Source organism: Osmerus mordax, chromosome 10 (assembly GCF_038355195.1).
Source record: "Osmerus mordax isolate fOsmMor3 chromosome 10, fOsmMor3.pri, whole genome shotgun sequence".
Lineage (NCBI taxonomy): Eukaryota > Metazoa > Chordata > Actinopteri > Osmeriformes > Osmeridae > Osmerus > Osmerus mordax.
In genome coordinates, this window is record NC_090059.1 from 8,515,827 (window position 1) to 8,530,539 (window position 14,713).

A 14,713-nucleotide genomic window follows, 5' to 3' on the forward strand; every position below is an offset into this window, starting at 1 on the left:
GTTGTGGCTTCAAGTTGATTTAGAAGGACAGCTTTTGACGACATTGTGTCGAATGTCATCAATGTGTGTTCAGGCTGAGAACACTGATTAAACCCTGATGACAGGGGTGGAGCATTGGGAGTGGGTTTGAACTCACAGAAATACAAACAGTTCAAAGTAGCTCCCTTGCACTCTCTCAGTACCACACAATCCATACAAGTTGGTATCTCTGTAGAAGTCTCTCTCTCTCTCTCTCTCTCTCTCTCTCTGTCTGTGAGTCTCTTTAGCTTTTTCCGTCTGTTTGTTTTACTGCCTACTCTAATGCTATCTACTTTTTGTCCGCTTGCAACCTTGTCCCATACTTTCCTCCCAGACACCGATGCTATCTCCTGCAGACTCATCCAAAGCCAGGGTGACTGTGCTCTAACAAGCATCATGCACTTCCCGTCTCTCTATGTCTGCCCATCTCCATTAGGTGTGTGTGTGTGTGTGTGAGTGGGATGGGCAGAGACGCTTGAGCATCGTTTCACATCTGGGCTGCTTGGAGAGGCAGGGGAGGAGGTGTGTGTGTGTGTGTGGGGGGGGGGGGCGTGGTGGCTGCGGCTCAGAAGATGGTGGGCGGGATGCCGTTGGAAGGATCTCCGAGACCCCATAGAGGCTCCGTGCTCCGATGCCAGCTCGTCTGACCAGCAGTCCCCAGACTCCCAGTGACCGGCTGCACGCTGACCTTCCTCCCCGACCGACGTGTGATCCTGCCTGGACTCCTCCGCCGCCCGTCACGGTACACACACCACCGTAAGTGAACTCTTCCTCTTCTTCGCATCCTGTTGTTTGTTTTGGGATGATGTCCGAAGGCCATGTTGTGGGGACTGTGCTCTGCTCGGTCTGTAAAAGTATGTTACAGTTCAGAGTGAGATTAAGCACGACACAGTAGTCATAAAAAAAAAAATTGGGGGGGGGGAGTTGTGTTTGAAATGCTGTTCTTGTTCTTAAGTTGGGAGCAAAAAATGGGAACAGCCGACCGAGTTTCCACTGGGCCGAGTGACACGGTGTCACCGAGAGGAGTCAGAGATCCGTCCCCGGAGTATCTCCGGTCTTCCCGGGAAGAATGTAAAGAGAAAGGGACACTTACTGCGACTCGCACGCACGCACCTTGCGGTGCACGTCTCCTGGCCATGAGACTTGCCATGCCTCTACTGTAACATGCAAATAAATCACGCTGTGCAAATGACGAAGGTGCAATGGTACACCCCTGCTTAACGGCCATGCGGAGTGCTTCTCCCAGCTGGCTCTGAGCCACTGTTTAACAGATGGTGTAAATCTAGCACTTCTGTGAGGTTGGCACCTCCGCCCACCCTCCGCCCCTGTCCGCCTCTCACAAACATTGGCATATATGGGGCGGGGGGCCAGAGGCAGCACTCAAGCGCTCATCTACAGAGAGCTGAGGCTCTGAAACTCTTAAACATCCAGATGGGGTTTTATTAGAGATCCTTTATTTATTTTCCAGGCATAAAAAGGAGGCTGTCCACATGTTAATGGGTTCAAAAGTCCATTTAAATGCTCTTCTTAGCCCCAGTGCTAGCCAGGAGAGTTCAAAGTTGTTCAGACCTTCGGTGATCTCTTAACAGAGAACGCCATGGTAAGACAGACATGATACAAAAGCTAAAATGCCATCTGGGTTTTTATAGTCACGCGATACAGCGCCTTAATGGATAGTCAGACAAAGGAACTAAAGAAGTATCTAGTGTCAAACCTTGCTTCTTTGAGGTAGAACAAAACCGGTTTTATTCAAACGACACTATAAAAGAACCGTCAATATTGCACACCGTATTAAAGAAATGACTTGTTAAACCCTGCAACATACCCTGCTTGTACCTAGCATCGCTGGCGCCGCGACAACGGAGGCCGTCGCTCCCTGACATGAAAGCTAAGCGACAGCTTAAAGGCTACCACGTTCACGTTGGTGTGGAAACCTTGGTCTGGTCTTGTGGTAACCCACTAGGAAGCGGGGGGTGACAGGGGGGGGGGGGTGACAGGGAGGACATGTTGACAGGGTTATCTGAGGCCTGCCGACCTAGTGATGCTTCTGCAGTACCCTACTGAGAGCCTACTAAGTGCCTCCTGGGTCATGGTCATACAGCACCCATACAAAGCACCATGTATTCCTTGAAAGAGCTGACAGATTATAGCACTGGTGTGCTCCTGTCAGTACTTACCCTGAAGAATCCGAGCTGGGACTGTCTTATGAGTCTAACACAGACCACAAGGCCCTAACAGCTTAATGTGCAAAATATGTATTCCACACAGTATGTTCTTCTTCTTGAGCAATGCCGCTACAGGCTGTTCACTCAGGAAATGGAAACGTTGGAATGGAACGGACTCCTTTCGTAAAAGGTGGTTCATAGTGAGCAATGACTTCCTGCATGATAAACTTTCCATCTGCTGCTAGAACAAACAGAAAGAACTTCCTAAATTGGTTTCAAATTCGAAATTTGGATTTTCCTGCTTGCAGACACCACTCCTTTTCACAATGTTGTAAACAACCTGCTACATATATGGTGCCTTTTTGGGTGGGCCACAATTCCTCCTGCGACGTAAAACGTTTTTGAAAAAGCTTATCTCCATCTGCACCTGTACATTTGGTATACTGAGGGTTGAATCATTTCTGAAGAACAAGGCTAGTCCACCCTGACACTCCCTAACCAGAGTGAGTCAGACCAAACAGAGGACAGCCCCAAATACCCTCTCCCTCAGGCGCTGCTCTGGGCATACCCGTCCGCACTCTCACACATGCTGTGAGTCACGAGGCTGACCGCACTGCTGGCTGGTGGGAAATGACCCCTGGCCCCTCCCACAACAGCATTTGTTTACACCATTGCCCAGACAACGGCAGGAATGATGAGTGACGGAGAGAAAGACAGACCCTGGGTTGGAGCAGGTCCAACATTTCTTCTACTCTACAGAAGGTTGTTTAGATTTACTGATTATACAATGACTTGTGGTTTTGGCACAGTACAACACCACAAGTCAGTATTTTAAGCAATACGTGTATACCCTCTTAGATATCAGTAGAAAGTAATATATCCATCTATTAGTTGTTATCTTAGGGCAGGGATACTTGTACATGACTACGTTTTTACTTTCTTATCAGTGCCCTAGCTTACGATGAATCTTCAGAAGAGAAACATTATTACATACCTGGAATTCCAGGTCCGTTTTGTTTCCATGAGAACCAAACAAAGTGTGGGGAAATTTCATACGTATGAGTAACTTACAGCCGGCTTTCCTGCGTAATTACGCAAGCTGTCTCGTGGAGATATATTGGGAACCCTCTGTCTGTCACCGAGGGGGCACTCCCTGACGTAGCGACGCGCGCTGGGCGTTGTCTTTCCATAATGAGAAACTTTATAACAGCAGCGCAAGCCCTGGCATCAATTTAGTGAGCAGGACTTCAGACAGAGAGAGGGACTACACTAGGACTGCGTTGGGGAACTTAGTTTTGACCGTTCTGCTTGAACCTTTTTGGCTGTGTGTGGAATAACAATCACTCGTAAGTAAGTAAGCATAAGTCCTTGTTGTGTACGAAATGTTTATGCAAGATAATATAATTGCCATGCATACAATCTGTGGTTTAGTAGCCTATACATATGCATACAATATGTGGTGCTGACTGATAAAATGAACCGGGCTGTAGTCAATTGACTACAGCAACTCGTTCGGTTGAGCGACTGCGAGCCGCTCACGCTACAGGCTACTATAAATCCGAAAGAATAGCATTGCATTATTGCTGTTAAGTTATTACTATACCATCATTGCATTGACGACCTACAAAATTAACATGACACTGGATTATTTTAAAGAAGTGCATTAACTTTTAACCTGCAGAACCACGATTCGATATGCTTGTTTGTTTTAACCTCTGATTATACAGGGATGGGCGTTGAGCTAAAAAACAGTGCCTTGTTATTTCTGTGATTTCCAAAGTCATGGTTTTGGGGGGGTAAATTGGCCCATTATTTGTCAAATGTAGGCTGTGTTTAATTTATGCTTATTTTAGCGCTTAGATTATATAGCCAAAATATAATCAAATTTTCCGTTATGGAAAGAAATTGCATATTTTCAGAACAATTTTAGACATTACAAGACCACTACAAGTTAATACAGGCTGGACATAAACACTTTTACTTTTAGAACGGTCGTATCTGAGTGGCATTCCACGGTCCAGATAAGATTTCGCAAACGGCGCTGCAGCGTGTTTGGGAGTGGGTACTACAACGACACACCCATGTCCCACTAATCTGACACATTGACTCTGCTCTTCATTTATGTCCAGCTACTCTTGAAAGATGCTGCTGTTACTATTCGGAATCATCATTCTGCACGTTGCAGCCCTGGTTCTGCTGTTCGTGTCAACAATTGTCAGCGTGAGTAAATCATGTAATCAATGTAGACATTGAGGCTTATCTCTTATCTCGCTATGTACACATTTACACAATATGTCAAACATCACACATACCTGGATTTCAAATGAAACAACAACATGCATTTCAATCTCATTTTAAAGTTGACTTTTCTCGTATTCCTAAACTGTGCGTACTCTTTGTTAAAGGTTTGGACAACTGAGAACACGTACACCTCAGACTTGTGGACTAACTGCACTACTTTCAATGGCAGATACCACTGTGACCCTGCATCTAGCGGAGGTAAGATGGTGACCCTGGTTCCTGCTCCCAATGTTCCCCTGGCATTCTCTCCAGTATCTGTGAATGGTGGTGGTCTTGTCTGAAAGCATAAACACTCAGGAAAAGCCCATTCTGGCCCATATTGTATTCTCACATTCGACTTACGGTACGGTAACCGCCGTCTATGTTGAGCAAGCCGTCGAACATCGAGCACAGACGTAGAGGAGGGCCTGCACTTTGGAACACGGCTGCCCCAATGCTACTCTCCTGTTTACCACGCTCTGGTGGGCGTGTCTTGAGTGCTGCGTCGCTAGGCTGCCATCTAGGGTTGAGAATGTGAACCTGCAAGTGAGAGCTCTCATTTCATAGGCTCGCCCCTGTATAAATAGTCATGGTGTGATGTCCATATTCAGGCCCTGTGTTGTGGAGTCCGTAGTGGAGGGAAAGAGGTTTAGGGAGGTACCGGGTGGGGCGCCGCTGGGTATTTAAAGTGATGTATGTGCGCGTGTGTGTGTATGCTTATATGCATGCATGCATGCGTGCTTGTGTGTGTCTGTGCACATGCAGGGAGGCCTTGGACCACCTTACGCAGGACATGGTGTGCTGACAGCCCCAGCCACACCCATGTATCAGATTGTACGCACCGACAGTTCGTTAGCAGAACGAGAGAGAGGGGGAGAGAGAGAGAGAGAGAGAGAGAGAGGGAGAGGGAGGGAGAGAGAGAGGGAGAGAGGGAGAGAGGGAGAGGGAGAGGGAGAGGGAGAGGGAGAGGGAGAGGGAGAGGGAGAGAGAGAGAGCAGCTGTGGACACTGAGACAGATTTAGATCCCGGCCTAACTGCTTGGATGGTGAGAGAAACCAGGCAGCAGCTCACTGTGTCGTTATGTCACCATCCAGGCCCTGTTCCTGAGCTATGTGTGTCTAGAACATAACGAAGAATGAACTTTGAAAAAAAAGGTTTCATATTCACTCAGATGAAAATCTATAATACACTCCTGGTGCTAAATGAACACTGACATTTGCTTTTACATTTACATTTAGTCATTTAGCAGACGCTCTTATCCAGAGCGACTTACAGTAAGTACAGGGACATTCCCCCGAGGCAAGTAGGGTGAAGTGCCTTGCCCAAGGACACAACATCATTTTGCACAGCCAGGAATCGAACCTTACTAGCCCGACTCCCTAACCCCTCAGCCACCTGTCTTAATCGGTCTTTCAGAACAATAATCGTAAGAGCGTGTACGATTGTCAAACGCTAATCTTGTTCAGAAGTTAGCCCGGTCCAAGCAGTGCAGGAGGTTTTTCAGCCCCGGCTGCAGACTTATCAGGCTGTAACCGGTGCACGCTTGGCGATGATGTCATGTGTCTAGAATGAGTGGTCCAGGCCAGGCCAGATCCGTGTGTTGTGTCACTGAGACAGGGTCGGTTTGTTTGCCTCGCTCTCATTACACCTCTGACGCACCCTGTGTTCAAGAACGTGCGCTGGCATCAGCGCCGGGGAAGAGAGGGGAGGAGGGGGAGGTCGGGGCGTTTGGTGGCCACGCAGAGCCACGCCTCATGTTCTCGGGTTGGCAGCCCCTACCATGAGGGGCGCAGAACTGGGCCCATGTACGTCTGGACTCTATGTACAGGCTGGTTGGACTCAGTATTGACTCTATGTACATGCTGTTTAGACTCACAGGGTGTGTCAGAGCCCTGGAGGTCTAAACCTTGTTGTTTTGAGGTTGGTTGCTTTGCAGAGTTTGCTTACTGCAGCAGCTCTCCTGGGAATTTACTCCCGAAACATATTTCATGACAATCTTCCATCCAATGGTTTCGTTGATGCTTCGGTTCAAAGGTCGCAGCCTGCTCTGACCCATGTGCGTGGATGAAGGCGTTCACTCGAGCCACGCGAATAGGACTCATTGCACCGCCCAAACAAACAGCTGCGTTTTGCTGTAAGAACCCACTCTACTGGAAACCACAGTGTTGACACTGTGACTCACCAGAGAAGATGCTACGCAGACAGAACCAGCAGGAAACAATCCTTCATCTTCCTGTTCCACATACTGTATCTGCAGAATGGTGGCTTTGCAGTATATAAATATGAAATGCGGGTCATTGTACCATTGTGTGTGTATAGACTCTGCAGCAAGGATTAACTGCAAAGAGTTGGATGCTCCAGTCCGTTAACTGAGATATTTCGGGCACAGAACTTTCTACGTCAAACCAGGAAATGGCCCGTGTGACATATGCGCTGCCAGTTTGCCGACAGGAAGGAAGAGAGCGTGTCTGTTTATCTCCCGACACAGATGTGAGAAGGTATTTATAGGTGAGCATATAACAAATGCCAAATCAAGAGAAGGCATTTTAGAGTATTGTATAACAATGGATTCCTGTATGACATCCACTTGATGTTACATCCTTTTGACAAGGACATTGGTGACTGTTTCTGGTTCTGGACCAAGGCTACTGCCTGTAGATTTGGGCTTGGTTGTCGAGTCAGATTTCCCTGGATGGGCGTGAGACACATCATTTTTGTCTGGGGAATGACTGAACCCATTAAATCAAGCAGTTGTTTTTCAGGATACGATTTATCTCTGTCTCCAGGAAAAACGATGATTGTTTCATAACTGGATGTTGACCGAACATGTAATAAATAATAATAGGGGTGTTTATAGTACACAGTGCTTCTGGTCTTCTTATCTAACCTGTGAACAACCCTGCTAATCTCCGGAAGCCTCAGTAATAACAATAACAACTCCTATGATGATTTACATCACTGGAGCTTGACCAAAGTCACAGACACCTGTTAGGGGGATGTGAGAATCTATTCGACTCAAAAGCAGAGACCACGCCTGTCTGGTAAGTGTTGGTTGGCTGACCTTATAGGCCGCCATGGTGGCAGGTGTGTTTTCAACCTAAGCAGATGAGCTCTAGAGAATCCCCAGAATCCCCCCCCCCCTCCCCCCTGCCACACACACACACATACACGACTCCCATTCCGTGCAGACAAGAAATAGACCCACTTCTAAATCCTGGGATTCCAAGGCTGCCAAGCCCCCCACAACCCCTCCCCCACAACCCCTTCGTAGAGATACGAGAGCAGGGACACTCTGCCCATCAGCCCAGGTGACTGAAGGGTTAACCTGGCCTTGAGGGGAGGCGGGGGCCAGAGCAGAGGAGAGGGAGGAGGGAGGGAGGAATAGAAGAGGAGAGGATCAATATTTTAGACAGTGTCTGAGGGTTCTGTAGACTCGCAATTCTGCTTTCAGGAACAGGATACCTTGGCACCATTACGGCGGATCCATTAAGGCTTCCAGGAAGAACAGGCCCCAGTGTTGCCATTTTCCGAGCTGCAGGTCCTTCCAGGTCATTTTAGTCAAACTCGCCCGGACAGAGAACTGGAGGACTGGCTGCTTGGAAAGTGACCTTGTCACAACCAAACAGATTTTGTTACCGGGTAAAATGTCATTACCAAGGCTGAATTGTTGTTGCATTTGTAAAACAATTGTTTCCCCTCTCTCCCCCTCTCTCTATGTCACTTTCTCTCTCTCCTTCCTTCTCTCTCTCTCTCTCTCTCTCTCTCACTCTCTCTCTCTCTCTCTCTCTCTCTCTCTCTCTCATTCTATCTCTCAGAGTGGATCCAGGCAGTTCAGGCCCTGATGATCCTGTCCATCATCTTCAGCCTCCTGTCTCTCTTCATGTTCTTCTGCCAGCTCTTCACCCTGCAGAAGGGCGGACGCTTCTTCCTTACCGGAATCTTCCAGATCCTGGCCAGTGAGTAAATGGCTATCTGCTGCCACGGCAACCACCCAAACACACAGAGACATCTTTGTTGTCGTCCAAGGGTATCAGATCAAACTATTTCCCAGCCCAGAGTACAAACACGCACGCACACACACGTACAAGACAATTAGACAGCGTGGCATCAATTGAGGAATTGTGAGGCTGTGAGTTTAGTGTGTGCGTGAGAGCTTATTCTGGCTTGTCCTGGTGAAGGCGTGAAGGGACTGTCAGGCTGCTGTGCCCTCCACACCCCAGACAGACGCTGCCGACAGGGGAAACCTGAGGGAGGGCAGAGCACAAAGGCCGGCGCTCAGGTGCCCACTCACCCCACGGGGGTGGGTACGGCGCCAGCCGCTCCAGCTCAAATGTCAGGACGGCAGGGCCGCGTTGGCGCCATGCCAGTGTTCAAATGCCCCCCCCCCCCCCCCCCCCTCCCCCCGGCCTCCCGACCTCCTCCCCCATAGAGACAATGGTTCATCCTAGGACAAACAATACAGAACAGACAACTCATAATGACACGGGGGGAATTTGATCTCAGGTCACAAACAGCGGAAGATTTGATGTTCTATTTTCTCTCCTCTCCTCACCTCTCTTCCTACTCCTCCTCTCCTCCTCTCTTCTCCTCTCCTCTGTTCTCCTCTCCCCCAGGCTTGTTTGTGATGAGCGGGGCCATCATCTACACGGTGATGAATCCAGAGTGGGTGCCCGAGACCTCCTCCTTCGGCTTCTCCTACATCCTGGCCTGGGTGGCGTTCCCCCTGGCCTTCATCAGCGGACTCATCTACGTCATCTTGAGAAAGCGAGAATGAGACCCTTCGCCCCCCCCCCCCCCCCCCTCTCCCCGCCCCCCCCCCCAGAAGAATAGCCCCCCCGTCCCCCTCCCTCCCCACTGGTGTCCCTCCACACGGGCAAGACCCACCCTGATCCCAACGAGGGTGACTGACACAACACAGCCACGCAAAACCCACACGGAAACAATCCACAGTGTCTGAATTTGAAGATGTATATAGTATCTATGGTTTAAAACCTATTTATAACACTTTTTACATACGTGTACATAGTATTGTTGTGTTGCTCTGTCAATGGAGATACTCAAGCTTGTTTTGTTTCAGCTGATAAAGTGCCTAAGTATTTGTTTGTAATGACAGAATATTAGACGTTCGATTTTAATCTGTTTTGGTAAGCTAACAATGGATTGGTAGAAACAAATATATGTTTTTGAAGTATTTTAATCAAAGTGCATGTATAAAATAGAAAGCTAGGACGTGTTTGTATTACCGAGCTTGCTTTACAAATGGAAGACAGACGACAACCAAAGAGGTTTCAATCTAACCACTCAACCCGGGCTCTGTTTGTGAAATGACAAGTTTTAGCTTTTTTATTTTCATTATTTTTGTATTTCTTAATTTCAAAAGATGGTGCTATGTATTTACCATTCCTATTACTGATAGCAATCATTTAGCGTCATTATGCGGTCGTTAAAAAACCTAAGTTCTGTCATGAAGTAACATAACTTGAGTCAGTGACACGGTAGAAGAGGTAGACTTGACTGTAATGTGCCGATCCACATCTTCATTGAAAGAGACGCCAAACTTTACTTGGGCTTGTTGGTCTCCAGACATTGCAAATATACAATCTGAAACCAAATTATCTTAAGGAATCATCAGAATGGTCAGGATCGAACCCAAACGTGTCGAACTATGACTTATAGGGGGGATGATAACCACACACCATCCGGGATCGTCTGCCCACTCGGAACTACTGTCACTCATCACCATGGTGACGGTGACAGGGTCCTGTTTGGGCTGGATGCACAGTCACAGTAAACACTGCGTGCTGTCTCCAAGAACACTAAAGACAGCTGGGGTATCGCTGCCCTAGCTACACTGATGTTGGCTTCCATACTGCTTAACATAACTACCAGAGACCTCACATACAGTCTAACCGCCCTGACTGACGGGAAAACGGAAGGAAAAGACAAGCAGGGTGCAGTTTTGTTACAAAATTGTCTGTTTCACATACTTGAAGTTTGACTTGCTGCGGCCACTGCCCACTGAAATGCAGAATTTTAATTTCTTTTTTTTTGTTGGTAAATACTTCTATTGATGTCATGTTAGTAATATCACGTCTATGACAGTCCAGTATGAATTCAATAAAACCACAAAAGCTCCTAAATTTGGCGTGTGTCTACTCACAGTGTGTGATCGTGTATTCCTAGGCATTTAGCGAGAGTTCACATTAACACTGTGCTGTGCTACAATAAACGTTCTTGTACATGAAAGGACACTGCGGTTGTCATGCCTTCTCGGAGTCCTTGCCCGTTGGCTAATAGTCTTCCACCCAGGTGTCTGAAGGTCGGTACTTACCCAGTGTGTCCGTGGTCTGTGACGGATACAGCAGCTATGTGACCAGAGTCACAGGCCATGGCCTCAGTCGTGACAGGGCCATCAGTTCACAGTCCTTGCGATCCTCCTGCTAGTGTGACGCTTTCACCCCTGGACGCCTCTCGTACACTGCTGGTGGCATTTATCTGGCGACCGTTTACGTCTCCCATGAGATGAATAGCTTAGATGTAAGAGGTGTAATAACCTAGACACAGATTTACTGTATCTGTCTACTTGCTGTTCTCTGTTTCACAGTCTTGCCTGGGGACTAATACTGTATGTACAAAAACTGAGCTCGAAGAGACCTCTGCGTCTTTAAAAGAAGACTTCTCTCTGTACCAAAGCTTTGCTCGTTTTAACCAATAAAGTTTCAAATCATGGCTCTGGATCTCTTTTGTTCCTTTTAACTGCTGATTGGTTTGCAACTACAGAAATTGCCAAGATGATTTCTGCAAAGGGGGTTGGAGTCTCAAACAAAACCAAACTCGGCATCATTGCATGAACGTGACAAAGCAGAATAATACACTCAGAAACTCATTAAGTGAATGTAAACCATGTTTTAAATGATATTGTTTTACATTTAAAAGCATCTGGTTTACATTTGATTTGCAACTCAAATACAAGTATTTGTAGGCCTGTAAGGTTTTTAGGCCTGGTGATACAGAAACAGGAAAACATTTCAAAAACGATTTTGTCACATTCTCACATAGAAGTGACTGTTCAGAAGCAACTCACTGTAAATAAATCCATGAAAGAGGACTCCACTGGAAGGCTGGAATCTTGCTGCGAGTCTGAAAGGTCACACTGACCCACTGTGTCTCCTCCAAACATATTTGAAATCGCTCTGGGTGAAACGAGGTCACTGCATTTTAGTCATTCCAAGTGTTGAGCGCCATCTTGTGGCAAAAGATGCTCATAACAGTACAAATACCTTGTTTTTTACGTTGTTGAGCAGGGGTAGACTACCACCTTGTGGTGAGCTGTGAGTATTACTGTATTTAGCCATTTTCTTGGAACTAATGCGTTTTGGTTACTAGACATGCTAAGGCGGAGAAGGGGGAGGATTTACCAAATCTCTCCCCTGAGATTCACAGATCGTTTTGTCTTATTGAAGTGCGTTAGAGGTCATTAACTCAGCTAGTGATCATTAGACTGACTGGAGCAGTGTGTGTGGGGGAGAAGCCCAGTCATTTGCATGAATGTGTGCTGTAAACCTCGCTAATGGCATCAGCGATGATGCTTATGGGACCGCCTCCATCAGCCCCCCGTCAGACTAATGAACGCTCCTACTCTGTTGTCTCATTATGGAGGGTTTATGGGCTGACCCCCCCCCCCCACACACACACACACACACACACAAACAACACACGCACAGATGCATGACTATACTGGATGGTTTGAGACAGATGAAAGGGGAAGTTGGGGGAGAGTAGGGCGAGGAGACAGAGAGAGACATGCCACTGGAAGCCCAACGTGCCAACGGCTACTGTTGAGGTAGGTGATGGCGGGATGAGAATATATGCTCCTCATCTCCACCTCTCTACAATCACTGAACTGGGGGAGGGAGTGAGTGTCACTGTCACTGTAATCTGATTGGACACAGATGAAGGCGTGTGTGCACTGCAACAGACCAGACAGACACCAGACATACACGTCACGTGACCATAATGGTGTTGTGTTTTGAGTCCATCTGAGACAATGGTCTGGCCATGTCACATTATGTATGTGATGATGACAGAGCAACGCAGAATGACGTGACTCTGCAACACTTGATATTCCAGGCAGCATTAATGAAGGCGAAGCCTTGGGGACACAATACCCCCAAACAGAAAATCTAAAACTCAACTATATTCCTGAAAGAAGTACACACAGGATTTATATCAACTACTCTACGTTTCCAATCTGCTGGGCTGTGATCGTTACGGGTCACAGGCAAGAACAAGACTGAGAAATAATCACTTTTCCCCCATTTAATGTTCCGCCCTCCCTTTGCTGTCCCAGGCTAGCCCACCCCAATGCCCCCCCCCCACCACCACCACCTTCCTTCCCACATTCACATTCACACACACACACACACACACACACACACACACTCTCTCCATCCGCCCCTTCTCTGTCGGGAAGATATTTTACTAATTTCTGGAACACAATAAGACGAGATGCAAACAGAAGGTCCGCCTTCATCTGTCAGGCCTCCTTTGGGGGGCGCGGGTGGAGGAGGGGGAGCGGTGACAGCCCTGACATCACCAGACCGCCGGGGTGCGACGCAACGCACGCAATTAAGGCTCATGAATGTAAATAGGTTTTCTTTCGGGGGGGATGGGGGCGGACTGGGGGCAAGAGGTGGGGAGTGGGGGTCTGAGAGGGGGGTACAGGGTGGGGGTGGGGGGTCAGGGGGGTAGGAGGAGGGCTCCGCCTCTGGCCCGTCACCATCTGCCTGCAATCACCAGTCCTGGTGCCTCCCACAGGCTCATTTGTAGCTTTAAATATCTTCTGTCTTCATTAAAAACATGCCAGAGTGAAAGGTCTGGAGGGGCAACCATGTGTAACTGGCTAAGATTAGAACACTCTGGGATCTGACCTCTCGTGCTTTAACCTGAGCCTGCTAACCAGCACGTGGTGGTGCTCCGGTGCACACTCACTGCACAAACCAGCCATGCATGCATGCAAACTGATACACACACACACGCATGCACACACACATACATTGCATGTCATACATCCATGCACATTCCATGTGCTTTAACCTGAGCCTGCAAACCAGCACATGTAAGCCCAATGTCCAACCTCAGTTCAAGCCTCAGATCCAGCCCCAGCCCCAGCCCTAGCCTCAGATCCAGCCCTAGCCTCAGATCCAGCCTCAGCCGCAGCCCCAGACCCTGCCTCAGTCCCAGATTCAGATCCAGCCCCAGCCTCAGATCCAGCCTCAGCCCCAGCCTCAGATCCAGCCTCAGCCTCAGATCCATGCCTGCCCAATGTTCAGCCTCGGCCCCATCCTAAGTCCTCGGTTCTAGCCTTAGCCTTAGCCTTAGCCTTAGGCTTAGCCTTAGGCTTAACTTAGACCTAGCCCTAGCCCTAGCCCTACCCCCAGTCCAGCAGTAAAGATCAACATGGGCAACCAGTTTTTTCCCAAAACTCCTTTGTCGAACAATCCATCATCTGTCGTGAAAGGAATGGGCCCACATCTTATTGAAACTGCCCCCTTCCCCCCAACCCCGAGGCCCCCACCACCTCCTGGGCCCCACCAGCCTAACCTCAAGGTCACATCACAGTCCAAGGTCATCGTAACACACATCTGACCTCTGAACTTGAGGGTGTCCATCACGTCCTTGGCATAAAGGCCACACTGGGGTTTGATGAAGTCTGGGACTTCATCTGGTAAATCAACTTCTCCCCGCATCATCCATCAGCATCTCACACACACACACACACACACACACACACACACACACACACACACTCACACACACACACAGTGAGGCCGGAGCCGGTATGATTTGATTGACGATGAAAGGGAAAAGTGTGTGTCTGAGGCAACCCAGTCAGAGGAACAGGGGCCATTCAGCTGATACAGGAAATAGACACTCGCAGTTTATACACACAGGTCAGTGCGTGACTCAAAGGTTCCGGAATGTACCTTCAGCAGCTGGGGAACATCAGTCCTGCTATGATATCTGACTGATAAATATGGAGTAGGTGTCCCTCTCTGTGAAATACAAGAGCCTTCGCTCAGACACGGGCGCTCTCGGCCGTTTGAAGCGCGGGAGTCGTTCAAAAAGATCAATGGACCCCCTCCTCGAGGCCCCTCCCTCCGACGACCCCACATCTGTGGAGCGGGGGGGGAGGCAGGCGCGCGACATACGTGTTGCCGTGCGAACGAGCGGGCGCCCGTACGCGAAGG

The 14,713-nt window shown here is 48.5% G+C and overlaps 1 protein-coding gene across 2 annotated transcripts; it reads left to right on the forward strand.

Annotated features, from left to right (window-relative positions):
- The first annotated feature begins 3,421 nt into the window (after positions 1 to 3,421).
- pmp22b (peripheral myelin protein 22b) lies at positions 3,422 to 11,192 on the forward strand. Of its 2 annotated transcripts, none has more exons than XM_067245099.1 (5): positions 3,422 to 3,533; positions 4,313 to 4,403; positions 4,589 to 4,682; positions 8,279 to 8,419; positions 9,077 to 11,192. In XM_067245099.1, the coding sequence occupies exons 2-5, from the start codon at positions 4,326 to 4,328 to the stop codon at positions 9,235 to 9,237; spliced, it is 474 nt and encodes a 157-aa protein (XP_067101200.1). In that variant the 5' UTR covers positions 3,422 to 3,533; positions 4,313 to 4,325; the 3' UTR covers positions 9,238 to 11,192. The 2 variants fall into 2 exon arrangements, with proteins under 2 accessions (XP_067101200.1, XP_067101201.1); XM_067245100.1 differs by having other exon boundaries at positions 3,423 to 3,529.
- Positions 11,193 to 14,713: the final 3,521 nt, after the last annotated feature.